Here is a 26,654-nt window from a genome sequence, read left to right on the forward strand (position 1 = left end):
ATCTGCTTATGCATCCGTATTCATCTCTTTATAACAAATCGTCCAAAACACTGTCCCGCCGAAATCAGGCAGTAAACGTGAAGCAGTCACGCTCTGTCGGTTGCATTTCCTTCTTTTGACGCGGACCCACACTGCTATTGAACTCCAGAATATGAAGGATGGAGGATAAGGCTCAGAGACAGAGTGATCTATCATCACCAGCACACATGCAGAATCAATAAGCAGCCCGTGGCCACCTGGGGGAGCAAATCATGTGCTTAGCACAGCATTGATAGCTTTGTCCGTCAGCTGAGGCTGTTGATCTGTGGCCGGTTTGTCCCTTCTTGACGCTCGTCACAGAGGCATTTTGGATGTGAGAAATGAGGGCAGTTTCCAAATCATCTCCATCATTTATGAGCGCTCCACTTACAGCAGTGGTCAGACATTTCTCCACTTGCCATTCTTTTGGCAGCTGTGGATTAGGGTAGATGGTTAGGAATAAACCATGCAGGTTCTGCTCTTTGAGGAACTTAACGTCTAGCTGACCTTACATGTTTTGAATAACACACGACTGCTTATTTTTATTATTCCCTATCATTCCTTTTGCTTCCTTGATTTTTGAGGTAATATGTACGATTTTCAGTTACAATTGAAAGAAGCAGCTGAGTGAGGAGAAAAAAGCGTGTGAAAATATGGTGTCCATGCACTACTTCGAGCCACCCAGTAAAGCCTGAAATCATCTACAACTTTAAAGAGAGGAAAGGATCGAAAGGAAGGTCCTTCATTAAGTTTTGGCCGAGTTCTCTTGGAATACCTTTTCAGTGCATTTGCAATCATCAGTTCTTCCACTAGGAGAAAGGGACCGAAGCACAGCCCACATTATAAAATGTTCTTACGCACATCACGTTCAATTAGACATTTCCGCCAAAGAGGTCTCCAAATCTCCAAAATATGCGTAGAGCACTGATTTAGCATTCAAAGACATCCCATATAGGCCTTTTAAATAAAACCAAATGAAATGCTTATCTCTAAAAGCCTTCTTATCTGAGGAAGATGAAAAGGGCTAATCTGGGATGAGGATATCTGCAGGTACTCTAGTACTCGTTTCGAGTGGCCAGTATTTGAACACTGGAATCATTATTTGGATGTTGCAAAGAGTTCATTCAATCAACAATTTTATATTTACATATCGCTGTTGTTGGAAGAAAACCTTGTATCTCCATTTTTGATGTTTTTTCAGTTTTTGACATAGTTTGAAAATACGTGTTTTCCTTTATGTTGTTTGTAAATTTTGTGATGAATGGACTTAAAGAAATAACCCAAAATGACTTGAAAAAAAGTCCAGTTCCATTGACCTACATTAAAAGTAAAGTAGGTTTTTTTCTTTTTCCTGTCAAGTCGTCGTTTTAGAGATATAAAGTTTTCTTCCCTCAACAGCGAAATGTATGTTTTAAGTACTGTAAAATGTGAAAATAACATGGACATGTGACTGGGAGGGTAGCAGTAGAGTTGCTTTGCTGCTAACTAAGCTAACTACTCTAGCTGATGTTAGTTGGGCCCAGAATTAGTGAAAACACATTTCTCTGACACGCCAACATGTAAGCACATCATCCACCTCTAGTGGACCCTATGTCCTTGTCACCACCCAGTGTTGTACAATTTAGCTCTAATTATAAGTCATAGCTCGTCTGAAGAGGGAGCCCCTGTTACTGCCCTTGTCCCTCAGGTTTCTGTTTAGATGAAATACAGGTACAGCCCAAAATGTATTAAAATTTTTCGTTGTTAACCCTTACGATACGCAAATATCAAAGTCAGTCAGAGCGCTTGTATGCGTGGAGGTATTGTCCTGTCATTTGAAAAGGCATTTGCCATTAAATCAACCCCAACATTTCTAAGCACTCACACATTTCTCTGCTTGTCATTGTAGTGGTTAGCAATAAACCATGCAGGTTCTACTCACTAAAGAAGTCCAGTAGGCTTAGCTCGTCCACGCCTGGCGCAGTGATGTGGCACTAATGCCTTCCAGACCCTCAGTGTTTTGAATAGCTTAAAGCTGCTTATCTTTATCAAACTCAAGGCAGCTTTCTTTTTTTTATTATTATTAACATGTTTGCACTTCTTTTGCTCTATTGATTTCCACAGTTCCTATTGTTGTACTTGCTGGTTGAGGATTCAAAGACACTCGGTCCCAGCCTTTCAGATCAAGGCCACCTCCCTCCTTATCACAAGCAAGGCTTTAAAAGTCTTGTTAATTGCGGTGGAGAAAAAGGGCTAATCTGAGAGTTTTGCCCTGGTGTTTGAAAAGGCATTTTCCATTTACATTTGAGCAAAAAAAAAAAAAGAAAGTCTCGCTCTAGGTGGTTCTAGCCATAGCCAGCACCCTGTGTGGCAGTGTGTGGTTTTTAATTGAACAAAGCTCCTGTAGTGTGAAAAGCAAGTCGTTCAAGCTGTGATCACACATTGATCTTGTTTTGCTAATTCACAGCGGCCGACTTCCTGGATCGGTGGCCTCTGGGAAAGTAACGAAACAGCCAGTAGATCGATGGGTGTCTGATTGCTCTTGTGGGTAAGAAGGTTTACAGAGGACAAAAAGCCTACTCACATTACACATGCACAGAGAATGCAGATCACCTCTCCATACAGTTTCACTCAACTGCAGTGGAAATGCCCCCTTTTTCCACATCCCAGAGTATCTCGTGCTTTTCCAGAGCGTGTCAGCCTCCCACACTGACCTATGAAGGCACAAAGAAGGAAATGGCAGAGTGGTGGCCTTTAACCGTCTATACAAAGCTCGGATTCTGCCATTTCTCTCTCTTCTTGTTCCCCCCATGGTGGGAGAATTGATCCTCTCCCTTGGAGTGCAGGCGCATAGATATGATGCATACAGTCGGTGGAGTGTGACAATGTCTTGACAGAATGCATGAGTCTTAAATGTCAGTAGATCGTTAGCCATGAATCTGAGCCTCATGAATTTTCAGAGGCTTTGAACTGATGAGCCTGTGCGGTGATCTGAACTGTGTCGACATGACACTCTTTCTCTTTCTCTTTCTTATTTTATTTCACTTTTTTCCTCTTGTTCGAGACCTTAAAGCTTCAGTCAACAATCGCGGAGTGTTTTGGTCTTTCAGATAACTGCAGTGTGCTACAGTGTTCAACAGCGTGAAGAGTGCCATATGAGTCTTCAGTGTTGTTACGCTCCCATTTTGAATGTACCTAGTGGAGGGGGTGTAAAGTGCTTTCTGTAGAGGATTTGTTAACTTATTTTCACTTAGAGACCAGGGTCACCTACGGATTTGCATATAACTGTTTTTGCATGCCATTTTTTTCACCTTGTCCAGCAGCAACGGTGGACTATGGACAGAAGAAATGATGCATTGAATACAGAGGGTGGCACTCGCCCCTTATCTAATGTGCCCATACAAAGTGATTCTACTGTGATAAATATAAAGGCACGCCCTTGCTGCCTGTCCACACGCTGTGCTGTAAGGAGAGAGACCGAGAAAGAGAGCAACAAAGAGAGGTCAAGGTAGAAACGAAATCAGCTACATATTTAACAACAGTGCAGAAAACAGCAAACCTCAAACTGCCAGCAACCTAATGGCCTCTCAGACACACACAACGCTCTCCACACACATTCCCAGGTAGACATTTTCATTTTCTAAAACCTGCCCCTATTCAGTCAACAGCGATTGCTTTTGGAGGACAAGAGTACAGCAGCTGAATTCAAATTGGAGGATGAGAGAACCGGCCAAATGCCAATGACGTAGCTATTATTTGGATTCAACCTTTTGGGAAAGATGGGTAGAGGGGAATCGAACAGACCAAAACAAAAAATAATGGATAAAAAGAAACAACAACAAAAAAAAAAAAATATGCATGCTGCCAAACATACATATGACAAGGTTTGAACAGCTTAGGTCAAATGACATGCTTTGTTGATATTCTAAGTAAACAGAACACATTTTAATATTTTAATAACCTTTTCATTTTAACCTTTTTCATGAGCTACAGTCAAAAGGTGGGTGGATGAGGCTGTGTCTTCTTTCCAGTCAAATAAATGAGTAATTTTAAACTTTATAATAGAAGAAGCTGAAGTTACTAATTTGTGTCTACTGAAAGTCGACTTATTTTCCACAAATCTGGGCTATAAACTATAAACAGATGGCATCTATTCAATGATAAACTGAAGAAAAAATTACTTTTATAAAGTAATACAAAGAGCGTCTACGATTTTTGGCTTTCAGCAGTAAACTGTAAGCATGTAGCAATGTGTGTGATCATAAAACTCATGTTCTGTTCATTTGAGGGGAGCTTTTACTAGTAAATAAATAAAATAATACATTTGCACTTATTTAATGCAGTAACTGAATAAGTTGCCTTTCAGTTTGGTCGTGTAAATTCAGATGGACAAACCAAAATATACCCACGAGCATAAGAGGTTAACATATATAAATGAAATAACACATTTGGCAATTTTCTGCACATTTTAGTCTACGCTTTCTATTTTTTTGCTTAGTTTAACATTTGGAGGAAAATTTTGTGCAGGACATATTTTAGGGTTTTTTTTCCTCATAATGTTAAATTCGGCAAATAAACAGTAATTGTGCATTAAACTGTGCAGAGGATATGTTCTCTGTAGAGGAGGTGGAAACTTATTTTCACTTAGAAAATTAATAAAACATGTAAATTGAGCAGGGGCACCTTGGAATTTGCATACGACTGTTTTTACGTAATTTTTTCGTGTAGAAAGCCATTGGAGTTCCATGTCAAACGCTACTACTTAAATATTGAATTAAAATCAAACTGTTCACATGCTCAAATATACAAGAGATTATTATGTAATGCATACATAATGTAATTATACATCAACACAAAACATATTCATTTAATATAACCCTTGTACACCAACTTATTCAGTCATAAAAGTAATGCACCTTCAAATGAAGTGGCAAGAGGGAAACTAATGGGTGTCTTTTAAGCTTTAGGAGGAGTTGAGTTCAAAATTAAGTAATGTTCTTTTTTTTCTTTTTTTTTTTTCTTTTAAACATTGATCATTTCTTGTTCCTCCATATATTTACAAATCAGTTCATTTCCTCTGGCAAAACTGATGTTAAATGGTCTGGCCTTGATAAGAGGGAGAATAGCAGCCAGTTTGGACTGAAATATTCCACCGTCACAGTTTTAGTATTCTTCTTCTTATTTGGCACAAAACAATAAATATGCTCACTGAGGTGCTAACGGTTTTTAAGGGCAATATGTTGTTGAAATTCACAAATACACAATAGTAGCTATATTCTTTGTTTGTTATTAGTTAAACATGATTGGTTAAAACTCAGTTGATTAAAGTCAGCTGCCGAAAAATGTCGAGGAGGTGTCTGTTTGGAGAAAACAGAGGAATCTTTAAGGAAACTGCCTTCATTTTCACTATTTTATTGTGCAGCGTGTTTATATCAGTACTTTCCTTTGTGTTTTAGGCTTCTCCCAGCTGGCCTCGATTTCATATAATATTCTGTGCTGCTGACTTACAGCAGGTTAATAATGTTGAGGGCAATTTCTGTTATTAAATCAAGATAAATAAAATTGAACAGTAAGAACAAACAGTTCAACATACAGAAGTCTAAAAAAATGGCTTTCTATCTGGAAGTCTGATTAACAGTTTTCAGTACTGTGTAAGGCTTCCTTTTGGTATAACTTTAAGAGAATAATAATAGAACAGTCCTATCATAAAATAGCTGCCTGAACACTTAGTTTTGTCCAGTCAGCCTGGCTTGGCGAATTCTGCATTGTCATCATCACTGAACTTAGTTTGTTACTGACGAATATGAAACTGACCTTTGCATTATGATGTTATTGTAAGATACGCTGTCACTTCATAACAGTTTCATAACACAGCCTAATGTAAGAGGAAAAATCACTGCCACAGATGTTATGTTGGCTTAACATCAAATTTGGCAAGTGTAATCTTTATGACAAGTAACACCTACTAAAATAAGTGTGTGTGTGTGTGTGTATGTGTATCTATATCTATCTATCTATCTATCTATCTATCTATCTATATATATATATGTGTGTGTGTGTGTGTGTGTGTATGTATGTATGTATGTATGTATAGGTGTCATGTATGAACACTGCACAGCAGCAAAGTGTTAAAAGAAACTTTTTTTAGTGTTTTAAATGTATAAGTTTCTAAATTTATATCAGTTATTTTGGGCTTGCGTTCTCTTAAATCAATGTCTTGTGTTTAATAGGGACGTAACAATATGCAAATGTCACAGTACGATACATGCTGCTGTACTTCCATCATGATACAGTACATGCAGAATTAGAAATTAAATGCTAACATAACTTTCACATGTATTTATTTATTTTATTTTATTGTTTATTTTATTTGATTTATATTTCTTCCAAAAAGACAACAGTGCTTATTGAAGAGAGAACTGGCAACGGTCATTTTCTTAGAAGACATAATAAAAAAATTTGTATTGTGACACCACTGTTGTTTAACTACTTGCAATCTCAAATATTGTCTAATACTTTACCGTACTTGGGGAAAAAAATGTTATACCATCTCCCAAAAAGCTACATTTGTTAGCCTTAAAGTGTTGTATTTTCCCTGATCAGCATATTGTTCATATTATTAAATACCACTAGAGCTGCAACAATTAATTGATTAATTGATTAGTTGTCGACTACTGAATTAATTGCTAACTATTTTGGTAACCGATTAATCGGTTTCAGTCATTTCTTTTACTCTTCTGTGACACCAAACTGAATATCTTTCATGGTGTGGACAAGAAAAGTAATTTGAGGATGTCATCTTGGACCTTGGAAAACCCTGATCGACATTTTCTCGCCATTTTCTGACATTTTATAGACCAAACAACTACTCGATTAATCGAGAAGATCGTCAACAGATAAATCGACAATGAAAATAATCGTTAGTTGAAGCCCTAAATACCACAGAAGATAAGTGCAAGCAGATACTTCAAAAGCACCTGCCATCACCCCTTTGGAATATTGTGTTCTTTCTGCTACCTTCTTTCTTTTACCCATCTACTTCTCTCTCGTTTCAAGTCCCAGTCTATCATCTCTATTGATTTTTCCTTCCTCTCATCCATCCATCTCCTCTGTCATTCCCTGCATCCTGCATCCTTCATTTTGTGACCCAGAATGTGACACTAAAGATTTCAACTCAATTATAAAAAACCTCAATATGTGTTTTCATCGACTGCTCTGTGGCAATTTGCACTTGAAAGCTTCCAGCCAGGACCCTGCATCTCTGATTCTCACCATGGTGCACTTGAGGGAAAATTGGGAAATTGCAAATGGAAAGTAGATTCTAGTGGATGATTTTGGCATGCCTCCATCACTCACATTCACATACGCACTCTCTCTCTCTCGTGCACTCTCGCTTTCTCCTGTTCTCCTGTTGAAAGATTTCTTGAGCGCTGGATGGGATCAGGTTTTCAACTCCTGACTCTCCAATGAAGTAGCTGGCCGTGGTGCTGAATCGTGTAGCACTTAACTGATGATAGTGGCCAAAAGCATGTTAATGCCTGAGCGATTAACCTTTAGGAGTGTTTTCACTAATAGTTCTTTTAAACGATCTGAGCTGAGTTCTGTTAAAGTGCACCTGAAAGGGGACCAACTGCAAATTTTTTGCGTTCACAGTGTAAGTGAACTATAAAGAAGAAAACCCTTTCTTCTTTCTGCTCCTTATTAGCGCTCATGAGATCTCAGACCACAACTCCATTGGAACTCAGACCCCTTTTACACCACTCAATTGGGCAGCGCTCTATGAGGAAACTAACCTTCCAGGTGGCGAGAGGGACTACCAAACCCACCTGCTGTTCTCCTATTGGCCGCATGGAAATGACTGGACAAAGTGAAAACCAGAAAAATGACCCTCCTTTCATTTTAGGCTGTGCTCATCACTTAGCACCACCAGGCAAAAATCTGCGTCTGCAGTAAAAAAACAAGATGAGCTGCAGTGAATTTTCATTAATTTAACATTCATTGTGAAACCAGCTTAATACTCTGGTTGGATGTGTGCCTAGCATTTACCTTTAACACACGGGTTCAGCTCGGCTATCTTGTCATGCGATCAGGCAGGCTTAATCCTGAGTAGTACTTTATAAATGATCCTTGGTGATCTGTTTTACTGGAAGATTGGTGCTGTGCGCGAATGGAAGGCCTCAAGGTCTTCACCTTAAAGCACAAGCGGACCATTTTCACAATGCACAAATCAGTCAGACCACGAAATGAACTACAAACAAATCGAACTGAGACCAGCTCGAGAGTTGATCTTAGTTTCATTTCTTTTTACGGGCCATTTAGAGGGGCCCGCGTTCATTTGACGTGTTTACAGATATGCAGAAAAGTATGACTCAGCAGCCTGAGTCCACTTCAGACACTGAAGCGGTTCAAGTGTGAAAACTGACTGGCCTTGCTGCCAGTGCTTTTGCAGTTTTCACGGGCAATATAGTTATTTGTGTAGACTAGTGGTCACCAACCCTCCTGCTGGCCACACTTACGACTATTGCATCTAATTGTGCTCAGAGAAACCTGAAGCTACAAAAGCTCAACAGCTTAACTCAGCCTGTGTGTCACTCTCACGTTCTCAGATTGGTTCTAATCTTAACACCTAGTTATCTGAATCATAAACGCTACAAAATTGAAATAAGTGACTCCTAAAAGCTGTATTTGAAAGAGAGACCTTCACAGATTCTGTCATAACATATGGCATGCAAGCAGATGAGCTTTAGCGGGATTATCAATACAGCCTTGCTGCCTACTGAATATAGTTTGAACTGCCGTAACTAACATATGAAATAGATAATTATGACAGCCATGGTGGACAAATACAGTGCTGTAAGATTTATTACTAGTTGTAGGGTTATTACCCAACATCATCATCTTTATTAATGAGTAGCTTCATCCTCTTTGGCTGCACATAGGTTTATTTATTGGTACTTGCTAATTTATAAAGCCCTACATGTAATGTAGGTCATTTTATCAATGCGAAAGGAAGTGGAAGTTGTAAACGCTCTTAGAATCTTAAAACAATCTTAAAACCTAAAACAAGCTGTTTGCTGTATGCTGATTAGAATTTGTTATATCTTATATCCCGAATTGTGGACCAAAGCATCTAATATAATTTACGATATTGGCAATAGACAATACTGACCAGCGCATTAGTTCCCCCTACTTGAGCGTCACCTTCACAAGCTGTTGGACGGGCTTATTTATTGCCATTTACAGAAGTTCTCAATACAACGTCATGTCTGGCCCCACAAGACTAAACACATTTCTGAAAGAGTTTTTTAATCTCAGTCAGGTTTTCCTGATTAAATAAAAGATAATACAAAAAAGACCCCCATCAGAAATGCCAAACTCTGCAATAACACTCCACGCCTCTCTCTCTTTTACTAATCCGGTCCACTTTAGATATATTTACAGAGAAGAGCAGATAAGGAAGGCAGTTTCATCTAGGAAATGTTTGCAGGCGGTGATGCTTTTGAAATGTATTGCCTGTTACTGAGGGAAAGTTTCAAAGCAAAGCTCAAGTTTTGCCATCAGACATAACTTCCGAATTTGTCTCATCTTACATGGGAACACTTTGAAATGTTTTACGTCTCTGCCCCTTTGATGCTCCACCGATGTGGCGCTACACGAGCCAAGCCGATTTGGGTCCTGAAGAAACGATTCCAGCGCCGACATGCCCCTGTCATTGAAGGCTTTGACCAGAGGGCCATAGGTCATCCAGCAGGGTCGCCTGAGCAGGCTTAAGGTCAGAGTCTCTGCGCTCTTGCGTTTGGGCCTGCGGTCTCAGCGGAGCGGCCGTGAGACAAACAGGACAGCTGCGTGTTAAAGGGAACTGTTACCATGGAGACGGATGCTGGCAGAGCGACGGGGGAAAAAGAGATGGGTTGATTAAATACAAAACAACCATTAAGTGTAAGTTACTTGCTCATTTTTCAGAAGATATTAGACATTAGATATAAAATAATTTGCTTGCATATGGAAAGGGTAAGTCAAAGGAAAATAAGTGAGAAAACACAGAACATACAGAGAAAATGACTCTTAACAACCACCCAGACTTGGTAGACCATCAAAACCGTCAGATAAACAGCACTTAAAGCTTTCATCTTTGAGAGAGAGGAAAAAATCAAGCTCTATTATTGCTTCAGATCTGAGAACATCCACAGGTGGTTCTGTCCATCCTTCCGCTGTGAGAAGACAACTCAACGCTGTGAGTCTGAAAGGAAGTGTAGCTGTCAAGAAGCCAATCCTGAAAAAAGGAACATTTGCGAATGAAACGAAGAAGCTGCCCAGACCTCACTGAATGCTTAGGAAGCACAAAGTACAACCAACTTCTAAGACCAAACTTTGTAGACATGGAAAAATATCCCTTCAGATTTCTTTGAAAACTGGAACTCCTGAAAAACTTTCCTGGAAAAAAAAAAAAAACAGAATCTGTTAAAAAGGCAAAGGCTGGGCTTTTTTCCTGACGCTGGAAGTCGATAACTTAATTCATTGAATAGCTATTTTGACTGGAAATTAAATAAATGAAAGGGTGGTCTCTGACGGTACTGTACCTCTTCACAAAAAACACTGGTTTTGAGCTAAAAGGTGTGAAGTTAAATAAGTTATGAACTATCTCATCTAATAATGTTACCTGAGGTAGAAGCCCATGCACAGCATTTGTTATAAGTAAATGCATAGCATTTATTTTCTCACTTAGTCTACTTAGTTTTCTCACAGCCAATAGATGTTGAATATGTTTCCTACTGTATTGTGTTGTTGCTGCTGGATGCCTAAATTTCCTTCGGGATCAATAAAGTATCTATCTATCTATCTATCTATCCATCCATCCATCCATCCATCCATCCATCCATCCATCTACTTCTCCAAGACGTCACTTACAGTTATTACCTTAAGTTGGTTTGGCAGAAACATAACATAAATCATCATAATAACATGATGCAACAAAAGGTAAACAAATGCACAGATGCATAGATTCACACAATATATTCAAATGGAATACGTGCTGCTCTGCGCACACACTTACACACTTAGACGCTTCCCTTATCTGTCACAGGGAAGTGCACTGTTGCCATGGCAGTGGATGGCAACCAGTCAATTAAGATTAGAGAAAAGCAAATTAAGTGTGATATGACGCATGTCTGTCTGAAATGATATGACTATTGCAAGTGTTTCTTTCAAACACAGGCGGATGTCTTGGGTTACGATGAACCCGTCTCTCAGATGTGACCGTGATTAACCATGTAGCCTATTAATTGAATTGTGTGTCAGCTGTCAAATGAAATTAATGCTGATTGCCTGTTTGTCTTGCAGGGTCAGCCAGTTGGTCAGTGTGACTTCAGCAGACGGCTCCTGTGTATAGAGAAGGAAATAATCTTCCCTCGTTCGGAGAAAATAAAGATGGGACAGATCGACAAAACTAAGGAGCCTTTCAGCGTCAGGAACAAGCCGTTCTTCGACCTTAACGCAGCGCGGAAGGTAAAGGAGTGACAGTGAGACGAATATACAGACACATATAGACTCTCTTTCTCTTATCCATACACTATCTGGGCTTTGTGGAAAGGCTGTAATTAAGAAAGGGGTATGTATGTTTATGCAAGCAGCCTACACATCTCTGCCGCAAATGAAAATACACAATTTAAATGAGTGCAAATATAAGTTCATGCCATAGGTAGAGTTAATTGAGAGACGGAGGGGTCAAAAGCCTGGTAGTGCAAATACAGAATTTTCATCATTTGATCATAATTCTGTGTTGTTTGAACCAGAAAAACATTTGAATGTAAATAGATAAAAATATTTGCATCAGATTAAATATGATTAGATGAAATAAGTGGCTAAAACATAAAAGAACTAATATTAGTACCAAATGTATTTCATTTACATGACATTTTGATGAATCTGTGCATAGAAACTTCCAGAAAATGGCTGTTTTTAATTTATAAGTGGAATATGGGCTTCTCACATTGTTTACCATAGGAGACTTTGTCGTTAAACTACATTACAACTTACCCTGTGGAGGCTATTTTTTAGCTTGGCTAGCTCTTGTTTTGGAATATAGCTTCAGAAGAGGCATCAAGAGGGTGATAAACCCCTCAAATCTTCAGGCTCCACTAACAGCCCCAAAGTTTTATTACACACATCTAAAACCTAAGAATAGCTCAGCTAGTTTGCATCAAAGTCCCTGAAGTTACTCAACAATAAGCTTTAGTGTGTCATAAGCCTGGGATGTTAAGGGCTTGAAATATACGTATGAATTCTATGACTTTGACACTCAGTCCAGTGATCAAAAATGCCCAGGAGTTCCTTTCATAGTTCAAAGACAGCCTTGAGAGTCTATGCAGGTAATGGGATGGGTGCACGAGGACATGACCAAAAGCATGTAAACCTGTTTAATATGGAAACATATCAGTACCTAATTTAATAAAAAAAAATGAATATGTAAAGTGGCAAGGAATTTGAATTTCTTGCTAATGAAAGCAGATCTGGGCTCAAAATGAAAATTCTAACTATATTAGATGAACCAATGTGTTTACATTCACTTGAGTAATCAGATAATGTGAAATTCTGGGGCTACAGGAGTCAAGCAGTAATCAGATTTCTGCTTTGCAACCAGCCAAAAAACTCACAGATGAAGACGTGACGTGACGTGACGTAAAACTCAAACTTTTATGCCGTGGCTTTTTAAAAAAAATTGCACCACTTTACCTGAAAATATCAACTTGTATCATCTAAAAGAATATTTAAATTCTTTATTTCGTGTTTGGTTTTAGCGCCGCTCCAACTGAGTTTTGCTGCATCTCGTGACATCCACCGCCTGTTCTCAGTCTCACACAGACTGAGAAATCCAGAAGAAATCAGAGTAAGAGAGGAAGAGTAAGAATAGCTATAAACTCTTCAGGTGTCATGTTTCAGATGAAGTCATGGCTGCGCCCTGATGGAATTATTGACAGGTGGAAGTCTGTGAAAATGCAGTCAAAATCAATATGCCACAGTAGGTGCTATGTAATTGCAAAGAGGCGAGGTGCTGTTTCCAATTTTACATTTGAATTTTGCCACCTTCTACATTGATCTCTTTCATAATGCCGTTTGTCTTGTTCTAGAATGTAAATGCTTATAAGGTAAACATTTTAATTATCCTGTTGATGCTATTATTGCCTAAGCACATAAAGCACAGCCATGCAGTTCTGGAAAAGCACTTTAATTTAAACAAAGCATCTAAATCTCTGTAAATGAAGTATCTATACTACAAAGAGATTCACTAAAAATAGACCCTAAATATTCTGCTGTAACTCCCGTTAGGATGAAGCAATCTGGACCAAAAAATATGCTACATACCTTGATGCGCCTTGACGTATGTGTAATCGATTGCATTGCATGTGGTGCTGGAAGTGATTTTCGTTTTCTGTCAGTCATTCGCCATTTTTCGGCTTTTTCGAAGCTTTATATACTGAGAAGCACATTGCATGCTGATTCATTCAAATGACTTCATCCTAACAAGAGTTACTACAGAATATTCAGGGCCTCTTTCAAGTGAATCTCCCTGTAGTATTGTAGTATAAGTGGGGAAACTTGCTAAATTTCAGTGCAAACTTACATATAAGTTTGCTGTTACTTGGGTTGATGTTGATTGCTACTTGGCTGTAATGCTGTGCAACGCTGTGCTGAGCTATGCTCACTGCTGCAGTTGCGCCCTTGAGCTAGGATGTGCCCTTTTTCTAGCACACTGGCCTTGAAAATGAACCGAGCCTGCTCAAGGACCCCAGCATTCTTTGAAGGAGAAAAAAACAAACACTGATAACTATCGCTTCTAAAAGTGATACGGTACACCTCACGCTACTCACTGTTCAAACTGTAATTTTCTCCTCTCTGTCTGTACTGTTTTAATAAGCACACTTTTCCTCCATGATGAGCACAGTTTAGAAAATCATCAACTGTGTAATCGCACTGATTTGTTGTGGGCGTCTTGTTTTGCTTATTCCGTGGCATTTTCACGTTTCCCTTTTGAGCGAAATGAAATGAGAAGAGAGAAAAGGCTATGGTTCAAAGCCTGTTTTTAATTAGCGAAATCAGTCACTATACTTTGCGAGACCGATCCCTCAGCGCTCTCTAATTATCAAGGTTGAAGAGCCCATGAAAAGCTGCACCTCTTTCCCTGATGAAGCCGAGTATGAGCATCTGAATGTTAAAGCTTCTCATCCCCTGAACTCCGTTGTGCCTTTTAAAGACTTCTCTGTTCGTCTCTGATGTGAACCTACGAGGCCAGTGCACTACAGCATCGTTATCTGACACAGATTTGTCCCGGACTCTTTGGGAGTTTCATATGATAATTATACTGGTTGTACACCAGTAGAAGACATCCAGTCTCATCTGTGGCCTAAAACCTCTATGTGAAGCCCTGCTACCCGATGTCGACCAGAGGAGGGTGGTCGAAACCAGGTAGCACCAGATTGAGTCTTGGTTCCTCTCAGGGTTTCTTCCTCTTGCTCTAAGGGAATTTTTCTTGCCACTGTCACCATTGGTGATGCTCATGGGGGCTGGGACCTGGATTTTTCTATAAAGCTGCTTTGTGCCAACACCTGTTGTAAAAAGTGCTATATAATTAAACTTTGGCTTGATCTAACTAGACCTGCCATGGTCAGGGGGTCTACTGCTTCTTATGGAAGAAAGGCATGGAAGCAATGTTGGTTGATTGATTGAGCAACTTGAAGCAGGCACTGTTGGCTTGATGTCCTAAGCATTTGTGCCAGTTTCAGGTACATACTGCGTACGCAACTGGTATATGGGACTTGCATGGAAAAATGCAAACTGCAATTCTCTTCCTCATAAATGTGCATTTGAGGGAATGCCTTGCAAAATGTGGGAGGATGAGCTGGAGATGGTACATGTGCAGCTGATATTCTGCTCACTTTTCTGAAGTTTGTACAACTCTCTGTGGACCTTTTTGCTTTGATTTATGTCCACCACGTCTCAAAAGACATTGTTGAGGGACTTACTTTAACAATAGCTGCAAACACAGCTGTTAGATGGAGGCACAAGCATCAAATATGCACAAAAAATTGTTTACCATGAAAATAACACTGTTAATCTCTCAGGACTACATCTACATATGTGACATGGTCTCATGGTGCAAAATATGTTGCGATACAGCGACAAATTATTTATATATTATATATTATATCATTATTATTTGGCAGTGTTTATTTTCTAAGCTGGTGCAAAACCCATGTGGATTATTTTGGTGGGAAAGATCTTGTTTCAGGGCTTGATTATTAACAGATTCTCTATATTCCATGTGTCAAACACAAAGCCCCCAGGCAAGTCACACAATCCTATTTGGCCTGCAAAATTTTTCACCATGAGCTGCACTACAGGTCCCATCATGCACTGCTATGCAATGTGTGTGCCCATCCCCTCTCCAACTAGGATCCATGGGACAGGTCCAAGCGTACTGTACACTGGGGACATTTAAAGTGTTATCTGCAGCTAATGTAGTCTGTTGTTTTATGTAAATAATTAGTTTTTAATTAAAATCATTTTTGAGTTATTCAAATATTCAGTGCCTATTTTTTGCTGTCGTAGTTTTGGTGTATTTTGAATGAACAATGGACAGTTGGGGTCATGGCAAAATGTTAAGTGAAAATATAATAAAAACACAGCTGGCCCATAGATTTGTTGCGATATTTTAATATGGCCCTTTATTGGTTGAGTTTGACACCCCTGCTCTATATTAAATGACAAATCGGGCAAAAAACCTGATTAGGACTTCTGTAATTTGCCTAGGATTATCAACAGAGAATCAACAGGTTATTTTCTGTGTGTGTGAGGAATCTGTCCTAGAACATAGATTTTTATTTCTAGAACAATTTTGTTGTGAAAAAAGAATGATGTGTACAGTCTCAGACATTCTTGCCAAGGCTACGGAGTCAAATCACAGTGTTCAAGGACATCAGTCAGGACACAGTTGGATTGTAGTCTTCAGCTAGTTCTTGCAACTAATTTCGGAGAATTTGTGATCATTCATGTCTATTTCTCACACAGGCTTTATCTGTCACATCTTATTTTTGTACATTAACAAATCAGTTGCCTCTTGTCACCCTGATGGCACTTTGTAACCCCTCTGAGCAACCATTGTTCTGGTGGACCATCTTGTAGCTGCTTGAGAGGTGAAGGAACCATTTTAGATGCATCTGAAAATACACCATTTTGCTTCATAAAAATTCCGCAGAATAAATGCATGTTTACAGTTCCAGGCTACGTCAACAAGGCTGCAGTATTCAAACTGCGGCATTCAAGGACGTTGAGCAATTAACCTGACTTTGCTTTGTGTCAGGCAGCGTTTCTTTCTGTTCATTCAGTCCTGTGTTTTTCAGAACGCACTCAGGCTTCTGTTCAATCCACTGCTTTTTCTCTGAACTTGTCTATCAGAGAATTTGTTAGGCTCTTTTTGCCGCACATACTGAGCCAGTCCAGTCCTTCATTACTCTTCTTTATACTGCTGTACCTTATTTTCTTCTTCTGTCATTCGTACACAAACAAGTCCTTTACCCTGGTCAACCTCAAGTTTGTTTAGGGTTCAAAGGCCTTGTTTTGGCTTTTTGTTACTAGCTGGATGTGGCTTGTTCTGGGTGTCCACCACTTGCATAAGAGGTTAAGTCCTGGAAGTAGACTCTTGATTTTTTATTCATTTATTTTTTTTATCCAAAAAATCTAAAAGCAGGTAAATGTGGCCCAAATCCAAGTTTTTTTATATGTGACTCAGATGTGTTGTATGTGTGGCACAATGGACAGCAAAAAACACACTGAATCTGACATTTTTCCGATTTGAGGCACTTTCAGACGTGGTACTGAAATTTGATACGTATTCGATCTTCGGCAATACAACAGCCAGATCGGCATTCATGTGACTTTTACGTCAGCCAAGTCGACATTCATCATAATTTCATGCTGCTGAGACCTCAAACATTTGGGGTGATGTTTCTGTACAAACAAATTGGAAGACTTATCCAAACCCCTCCGTGTTTGAGGAGATTTTGAAAGAAATGACCATACACGGCAGAAGGTGAACGAGGCTGCAGCGTCAAAGAACAGTTAAAAGTCTGAAAGCAAAGTTTAAAGTATCCGAGGACGTAAACCAAGAAGTGACCACGCCCTTTTTATGGCGAGCTCAAACACATTTTGGGTGATGAGCATAGCTGACAACCATTGGTACATAATGCTCCTATTAGTGACCTCTGGTTTAGGAGCTGATCTGTTCAGACTAGTGTCACATACAGGTCACCCTTAGAAGATATTGTGAACAGCCAAACAAAAAATGGAATTTGGTGAGAAAATCAGATTTGGGCCGCTGTTACCTGCTGTGTGAACGTAGCCTAAGTGTACAGTGTGTGGCTGAATCATAAAAAGAATAAGACTAGGATTTAGTATCAGGAAATACTCAATATTACATTACTTGCATCAGGTTTGGAAACATTTGGAAATCATTAATATTGAATCATTATATAGTTAATATAGAATCATTAATAGATGCAGTTCTGTCTTCGTGAAGTATCTATCCAAAAAATCCATACAGTTTTACTAACATCTGATAGAATAAACATAATAATTTGAACAATCCCAGACAAGGTTACCCAGGCTGCCGAGTCAAGCTGCAGCGTTTAAGGACACAGCAATTAACCTGACTCTGTTTTGTGTCAGACAGCTTTTCTTTTCTGTTCATTCATTCCAACGTTTTTCAGAGCTCAGCCAGACATTTTCTACAGTCCTCCAGTCTGCTGTTTCTCAGAACTGATATGTCAGAGTTTGCAAGGGTCTTTCACATGCATACTGAGATAGTTCAGTCCTTATCATTCATCTCTTTGTTGCTATGTCTTAATTTCTTTGTCTGCTGATCCTACACAGACAAGTCAATCACCTCTGGTCAATCTCCGGTCTCAGCCATGCCTCGAAGGCCTCATGTTGGCTCTTTTGACCCCAGAGAACCTGAGTTGTTCTGGGGTCCTCCATGCGGCTGCTTTGGGGGGTGAAGTCATGGTAAGCAGAGTCTGGCGCCTGAAAGGATCTCTTTATTTTCCTCGGTGACCATCTGCTGAGCACACAGCCCTGCCTCTGTCAAAAAGGAAGAGAGTGAGGGAGGAATCTGGTTTGCTCATTTAGATGGATAGATTTTCCGCTCTGCTCTGTGAGGAATAGATTCCGGAAATTCCCTTCATGTCCTGCTTCCATTCCACACTGTGGCAAGGATCTGAGAGCTTCTGTCCAGTGAGGTCATTTTACAAATGTGGGTCTCACTCGTGCTCTCATCGGGCCATAATCACATCGTTTGTCTTAATTTGCATGCACTCCCTGCTTGTGTCCCAAATACGGCTGTCAGAAAAGGTCTTCCGCCCTTCACTCTCTGAGAGCAAGGCATCGGTGTCCGAGCGATGGCCCTAATATGCCGCTTCAATAAAACCTGTTGTGTGTATTGCTTTTCCATGTTTTCTATCATCTTAAAATGGCTGCAGATTGTGATGGAAATCAGGACGAAAGCCTGGCAGCTGAAGAGAAGGGAGCGAGTGTTTGGATTAGATTAGCTTTAGCCCAAGCCTGTGTTAAGAGTGCATTAGCAGGCACTGAGAAGAGAGAGGCGGAGGATATGGCAGTGGAGAGCCTGTGGGGGGTCACATTTAAACGACACTGTAAAGAGAGGATGCCTGGCCTTCAGATGCCCCTGCCTCTGAATTGAGATGTTTGGAGTGGCTCTGCCTGTTCAGTCGCGCAACATGTTCAGTGTACACTCATAGCACACATATATACACAAATACCTCATAGCATGTACAGGTGGTTCACACCTAAGAACCAATTAGCAGTTCTATTTAAATATGAATTTAAAGTTGATGTGTGACAACAAGAGACTCACAGCTCATAGAAACACTATGAAGTGTGTTACTACTCAACATTACGTCTGCTAATGATAGCGCCTGTTTAGTTACCTTGTAGCAACTATAGAAGTCATCGTTAGATCTTTGAAAATCATGTATAAGGTCTCACTTTATTTGGAAAATACGCTATTGTCCTCTATCAATTGTCTAACAGATGTTCACATTGTTAACAGTCTGTTGAAACTCAGTTGATTGTAAACAGTGGTTGGGTTGGGGTTAGGATTTGGGCCAGGACCAGGGTGAGGGTTGGATTTAGGTTTCGAGTTTGAGATTAATTATGATTAGATTAGAAACACTTCATACGCACTAGGGGGCAGTGAACACACTTGCCCAGAGCAGCGGGTAGCCCTATCCTTAGCACCCGGGGAGTAATTGGGGGTTAGGTGTCTTGCTCAAGGACACCTCAGTCACGTACTGCCGGCTCAGAAGATCAAACCAACGACCTTCATTCCCTAACCTCCAGCCCATGACTGCCCCGCAAAATAAGGTCCCAACAAGAGTTGAGGTTAAGGTTAAAGAAAATTATGGTCAATTTTGTAGATATGTAGTTTAATGTAAATTGAAAGTTGAAATTAAAATCTAAATTGTTACCAAATATAAAGAAATGGAATACCCTAATTATCCAAAATTAGGTTTCAACTCTACTGGGTAAAATTTACATAATGCAGTGATTTTATTTTGGCCTTGTGGATCTAGGGGTAGATGTAGGTTTTACCTTAAGGTTAAGGTGAGGGTTCAGGGTTAGATGTAATACATTCTTTCACACTAAACTTTCAGTTCAGTTGAATTTAATGGATATTAAGTTGAATGTTACTTAGAGGCCAACTTAGCACTTACAAAGCACCTACAGTGGACCATTCAAGTAACACTTAATTTCACAATCAGTTGCATTTAATGGCTATTTAGTTGAATGTTAACTAAAGATATACTCAACATTTACAAAGAATCTACAGTGGATCATCCAAATAAAGTGTCACCGATAATACTTGATTAGATTCAATGTACAAAATCCATACCTAGGCTCTGATTTCTTTGCGCATAATAAGATATTTTGCCCAAGTTAATAAGGCTTTTTTGCTGTTTGTGATCATTGTGATGGCAGTTGAACAAAGTTGATGTATTCAGTTAATGTGGTTGTTTTCCTGCCATGGCTTGAAGGACTTTGGATAATAAATTGGATTACTTTTGTAAAAGACTACGTAACTAACGTTCCTGTCTCAGATGCTGAAATTCAACCTTTCTATGGAGTGAATGTATGTTTTTTTAAAAATGCTGTTATTGTGATGCTAATGCTACCATGATGATATCACCAAGTATTAGAGATTTGAGCAGCTAATGAGATTTGGCTCCTGATGTTCTGATGTTTGCTAAATTTATCTATTTTTAATTAAGAGATCTGCAGGTATCTCTGTTTCCCTGAAGTCCAATATCCAGCTCTCACAAATGATTAGGCTAGTAAAACCTGTTTAATTAGGCCTTTAGATTATTCTGATTAGTCGAGTCATTCTCTTCAGTTTCTGTAGTCACCTTGTTCCTTGGTAAATCTGTCGCAAGTACCTCATAGGGGTGTGTGTGTGTGTGTGTGTGTGCCCGCTGGCATGCATTCACTCGCATGTGTGTTTATAAGTAGACCGATGGTATCGGCTCATATCAAAAAATGGATCGCTTTAAGGATGAAATTGAATTTTCTGAGACAAACGCTTGCAAACTTTCAAGCCTTATTACATTTTTTTCTCCATCCCTCTCAGTACATATTGGACTTGAAGCCAACACTGGAGGATTGAGGGGTTATCTGATGTATTGGCTGCAGTTTTGCTGAGAGAATCAGGCTGTAAGACGACGGTCTAATGCTTCTGTGAAATGAGCTACCTGCTCATTGGAGCATAAGGTATACCTACCTCAGTCCTGAGCAGTCAGTGGCTTTCATTTGTCTTCTGTGCCCGACTGAGTAGCGAAAACTTCTCTTCTTTTGTGACAGCGAGACTTGGCCTGTTCTAATTGGCTCCCTGTTCTCACCCTTTTCTCGTCTGGGTTCATTGATAAGGTCTAAGTGGCTGGTAACTACTCTGTGCCTTTGAGAGTGTTTGAAGGTTAAGGCTGACAGGGTGGAGATGTGGGCACCTTTGAGACAGCATTCAAAGTGGTCAACTTTTAGCTCTAGGGGTTATTACAATGTCCCTGTCAAAGGAGTGCCTGTCTTTGCCATCCTCTTTTTGACCTCTGACCACCACTTCACTGGCTGTCTCCTGAGCATGAGTGCAAAAAAGTTAGGGCATTGTTTGGCCTATGGAATAGAACGTGTGTGGTTGTAACTGAATTGATTTAGAACAGAAAATTCAGTAGAATTAGAGCGAAATATTGAAATAGAAGTCATGTTATGTAATGAGAAGTTGAAAACAAGCAGGTCATTTCAACCGCAATTTAGAATGAATCCAGTCCTGAGCCAATAAAGCTATGTTCACATTACAAGCCTCAATGCCCAAATCCGATTTTTCGCTCAAATGGTTCACACTGGTTCAGATAAGTGATTCAAATCTGTCATTAATGTGAACGAACCGGCATCCTGAAATGACCCGCATACACACATCCTACTCAGCAAGGTCACGTGAATGAATCACGTGCGTCATCAGCACAAACTAACGAGCAGAACGAGCTTCGCTGTGAAGATAATTAACTCTGATCAGCTCTCAGCTGCTCATTATTAGTGCGAGACAAAGGAGAAAAATTTCTTTCTTTTCTACCCTTTACAGTCTTTAACTTCTGATCGGTGCTGCTGCCATGGTAACACTGAATGATGCCGCATGCGCAGTGGGGAAAAAAGTGCATGAATTCCGATCTGGGCGTCGCATTAAGGTCGCATGGATACTGATCTGATATAGGACCACATACAAAAGTGGCTCAGGTCGGATTTGAAAAGATTAGATTTGCGTGTCCACGCAGCCCTTAAAACATATCTGGGTGTACTACTTTTCATTAAAATGGTCAGATATTACTTTCCTGTGTTGTTTCTGTTTTACTTGTGCTTTTCTCTGTTAGGCTGGGCATATTCTACATGACTTTTAAATCTTAACTGATTTCTAAAACGGAGACCATCACAAACCGTGACAAACTAACGTCAGTCTGTCACAGAATTTCATTTCTTTTTTTAGGCAAAGAAAAAATGTATAACACACACAATGAGTTTCGGCTACGAATAAGAACTCAAACTCCCAGATCTTCTCAGAGGTCACATGACACAAATAAAGCTAAACTTACTGGACCGGACCTGTTAGTGGTTTTATGTGTAGCGAAAGTGCAAATTGGGGATTAACATGGGGCTAAGAAGCACTGATACAGTGAGAGCTGGAGAAATATTTCACTAACAGACTGGCAGCTGAGTTGAGTGACCTGACCTCTGGATCCAAACATTATAAATATGCTAATGGCTCTTGTTTGCCTGTATTTTACACATTGCTCCTCTGTCCTCTGTTCATACATGTCTTTTTGCCTGTTCCTTTGCAGTTCTAGCTCTCTGATTTGCTGTTGTTTGAATCATCTCTGTTCATCTCTAGCCTTCTCGCACTACAGGACTCGTGAGCATTTTGAGTGTGAAAAATAAAAAATGTTTAGTAATAATCAGAGGGGCTTTGATCGGAGGGCTACAGATTCACTCTTTTCCCCTCTCAAACTAACAGAGAATTTGTGCCATTAGTTGCCTCAGATCGAGGTTCCTACTTGGATTAGATTGTGAAAATGTGTCGCAAGGTTCAAACCAGGCCTTAAAAAAAAGGCTTTGCAAATTGATACACTTGGCTTCAATGCTTTCATTGCCCCGAGTGTAAGGAGGGACTTGGTTTTGAGATAACTTCAGCCTTGCTTTTCATTGTCTTATCTTCTCATCGGCTAGTTAGCGCTTAGCAGAGCATTTCCGCTTTTGTTATTTTATGCAGAAATAGAAAACACATTCCAGTTACACTTGTCTTGAATGTGGTCAATGACATAGCATGTTGATTGGAAGGTCTATACAGTTTCTTTTTACAGTAGCACAGATAAATATTACCTACAGCCTGTACCAGTGAGGCACATTTTCAGCAGTTGATAAATGTCTACATTGGAAAAAGAAAACTTGGAATATGTTTTTTTAGAGAGATCATAGCAGAGATTCCTACAGGTTAGGGAAGTTATTTTCATGTAGGGATAACCTAACCAATCATACCATTTGTTTACTTATTTGGATATCATTAGTGAATGTTAAACCTTTGTTTTTCATTTTTTAATGTGAAGAATCACATGCCATTGGCTAATGTGAAGATTTAGGTTGTGTAAATAACCACAGGTGAAAGGAGTGATGCTTTGAATTAGTGATCAAATTGTGTGCCCCTGTTTATGCCTAAAAGTCTAAAATATTTTCTATTTGGAGTTTTTAAAATGAGATAAACTGGGCATGGGAAATGGAGCCAGGTAGATATGGGTGGCCAGCAGTCTGCTTTAGGGGGATCCAAGCATAGCCTATGTGTGGGAACCACTACATAGTATTTTCACTACACTATAAACTTATTTGTGACTTATTTCATGTAAGTAGTCCACAGAAGATATATACCTTCAGTTGTATATACCAGTTGTTGTATGTGCTTTCTTAAGCATAGGTATCTGTGGCGCATGAAGTTGTTTGTTTAGTCATGATCTGCACCCATTTTAGCTGTCAAAGTCTACGTCAAAGTATCAATCGTTTATATCCTCTTTCCTTGAAACTTGGCTCACGGTACACCAGGCCCCCTTACTTTGAAAGTCATTTAGGCATTTTAATTCCCAGTAATTGCAAATATTGTGTTGCTGATAAGGCCTCACCACTCCCCCCTCATCAGTATTTCATTTACTCCAAACCAGGGAGGCGTGTAAAACCTCATTACATTACCCTCAAATGTCATACACATTCAGCTCTTTAGCTGCTCCCGTTCTGTCCTTATGATGCAGGCAATGAAACTTAATTGACTATCTGGCTCAAGTCTCAAACTGTAATTGTCTTCTCATAAAGTTTTGAATCATTTAGTCGATGCAGTCTCTCTGTCAAGAGTGAATTGCTTTAGCCGTTTTTTTCTGTTTACATTCTTATTACTTGAACTGAAAGATGTCGATGCTTATTGATCTGAGCACACATTAAGCCTACCCTTGAGTTAAATTGCAGGTTTACTTGGATGCACTACTGATAATCCTTCTTGGTCTTTGGAAAAGCGGTTGATAGATGTCCATAACAGTAGTGTGGAGCATTCACTAATGATTCTTTCAAGCTTCTTCTGTATACTACCAGTGTAAAACATTATTGAGATTTAATTTAAGATATCAGGCTGCAAGGTAAGTCGTAAAACATGGTGTAGGGGTGGTGGAAACTTGTGATCAGCGACTAATATTGTATCAGTTGTTTACTTCTGTTGCGCTGGGCTTTGAGCTGAGCTTTACCAAGGCTTCTTCAAAGAGATTGCATAATGTCTAATGACGCAGTAAATGCCAGGCATGGGTTTTGCCTTACCGTATAGCCATCCTAAGAGGGGATGATATGCAGGGGGCAGTATACCTTTGGTTGGCATTTCTGTTTGTTTATTTGGAGCTTTTCTGCTTGGCCTCCTTTCGTGTCAGGTTGACCAGAAAAGCTTTCCATTACTATTGGATGTGAGCCTCAGTCGGCCTGAAAATACTAAAAGTCTTTTAGTTGTTTTTTTTTTTGTTTGAGCCTCTGCACGTTGCGCTGCCAGTGTTTGGGAACCCTCCCTCAAGTCTTTGCTGCGTGACCCTTTCAGTATGACTCATTAAGCAGGTCTTCTCTCCTGCCAGTGAGCTTGGCGGGAACCATTCATGTCGAAGGCCGCCCGGTCGAAAATAATCAGCCTAATAAATACCACCGGCTGAAGTGCCTTCAGATGCTGGGGCTGCGAGTGAGCTTGGTATCGACATTCAGCTGGTGCTAACGAAAACTGAAGCTTGTATCTGCTCTGCAAATGTGCAAATGACTCTCCTGTGTCATTTGTACAGTGACCTGCCAACTGGAGGAGCAGTGCTGTTAGGCAGTGGGTAAACTTGATTGAGAGTGAAAGTGTTTCTGTGGTGGGTACAGCTGTCAATTCAGTGATGAATTATTTGTTTTGATGATGGACTATTAACCACAAGCAACTAGGACACAGGACTCTGACTCAAGCGATAAAGCATCTACTGTTTTGGTTGATTCAGGTGAGATGCTAGAGGTAAATCTACATCTACCCTATTTGTGAAGGTTGGAGATAACTGTCAAAGAGGCTTATCATTTCCAATTCTGTGAAGACTTTCAACAATTAAATACATTTAGACATAGTATAACTTAGTGATGTCTGTTATCTATTCAGCAGCTAATTGTTAAATTCTATGGCCACATTGAGAATTGCAGAAAAAAACCTATCAAAGGACGAGAGAGCATGCACCAGTGATCACAATGATAAAATGTCATATTATCTTGTATCCATCATTGGCTGTCAGAGTGTCATACTGGCTTAAATGGACTCGGCCAGTAGAGGAGGCCATTTACCATTCTCTAGCTGGCATTTTAAATGAAATTACTTAAGAATTGTACATCAGGTTTTGTCTCTAAAAAGTCTGTTGCCTTTATTGGATTAAGCTATTGGATTAAAACTTGTTAGACTATGAGATGTTGGTATTGCTTTCTTTTACAGTCTCTTAATCCTGTATTGCACGATGTTGTCTCAGGGCAACAAACTCATTTTCCTTACTTTCCAATAACATTATACATATTTTAAGACAATAATAGGGTTAACAATAAAGGGAAGAGTTTGAGTAAGTCAATAAAAAGCATGTACTTGTTCGTACTATTTCTTATTGGGCACTTTTGAACCTCTTTTTTAATATTCGGTATCAATTGATGAATAATGAGAATTTGCAGAAATAGGTTTGTTGCCTAGAATCAACACTCTGCGACAATGGAATGGATTTACCCCTGTGACAAACCAGGTCTTACCGTTTCAGGGAACTTGGCTATATGTTGTTTCTTCCCATAGTCTCACAATGTTGCCTCAAGGCAACATACTCCAAAAAGATCCCTACACACGTTTTTATTTAAAAAATGTTTTTGAATGTTATAATCAGGAATGAATATTATGTATTATTGTGCAATGATGACATTTAATAATCAAGGACCATTAAATGCAAGAAAGTGTGGTTTTTAAATTGCCCTCATGGTGTGTACAGTAGAGGGTTAAGTTTTAGGTAGGTGCCCAGACAGTCAACTAAATTGCCCTGAAATTTCTAAGAGGCTTTAGTTGTTTCTATGTTTAGGACATAGATAATTTAAAGGCAACTTACTTAGCTTTTTGTTAAAAACTTTGAGTTTTTTGAGTTAGCTCAACTTGGGATAATAGTTCACCAATGATTTCATATTGATTTAACCTCCCCACTGTACTGCATGCACTGTGAGAGCAAAAAAAAAAATCACTTCGCTTTTATTGCATAAAATTATATTTTATTTATATTTTGGACCCAATTATTAAATTAAAAAACACAAAAAAGGTACTTGTGCGACAATGGAATAAGATGGTATAGAACCCGTGTTCCCTGAAATGGTGAGGCCTGGCTTGTGACTAAATCCATTCCATTGTCACGTAGTGTTGTTCCTAGGCAAGAAACATATCTCTGCAAAATACTGAAGATACTGAATGTTAAAAAAGAGGTTTAATGTGCCTAGTAAGAGAT

At 39.4% G+C, this 26,654-nt stretch overlaps 1 protein-coding gene across 1 annotated transcript in view; it reads left to right on the plus strand.

Annotated features, from left to right (window-relative positions):
• Window positions 1-26,654, plus strand: part of rngtt (RNA guanylyltransferase and 5'-phosphatase) — a 211,863-nt gene that overhangs the window by 93,278 nt on the left and 91,931 nt on the right. Inside the window, exon 11 of the mRNA XM_017697713.2 lies at window positions 11,338-11,502. Coding sequence (XP_017553202.1) covers window positions 11,338-11,502 — 165 coding nt within the window. The remainder of the gene's footprint in view (window positions 1-11,337; window positions 11,503-26,654) is intronic.

This window comes from Pygocentrus nattereri, chromosome 4, assembly GCF_015220715.1.
Source record: "Pygocentrus nattereri isolate fPygNat1 chromosome 4, fPygNat1.pri, whole genome shotgun sequence".
Lineage (NCBI taxonomy): Eukaryota > Metazoa > Chordata > Actinopteri > Characiformes > Serrasalmidae > Pygocentrus > Pygocentrus nattereri.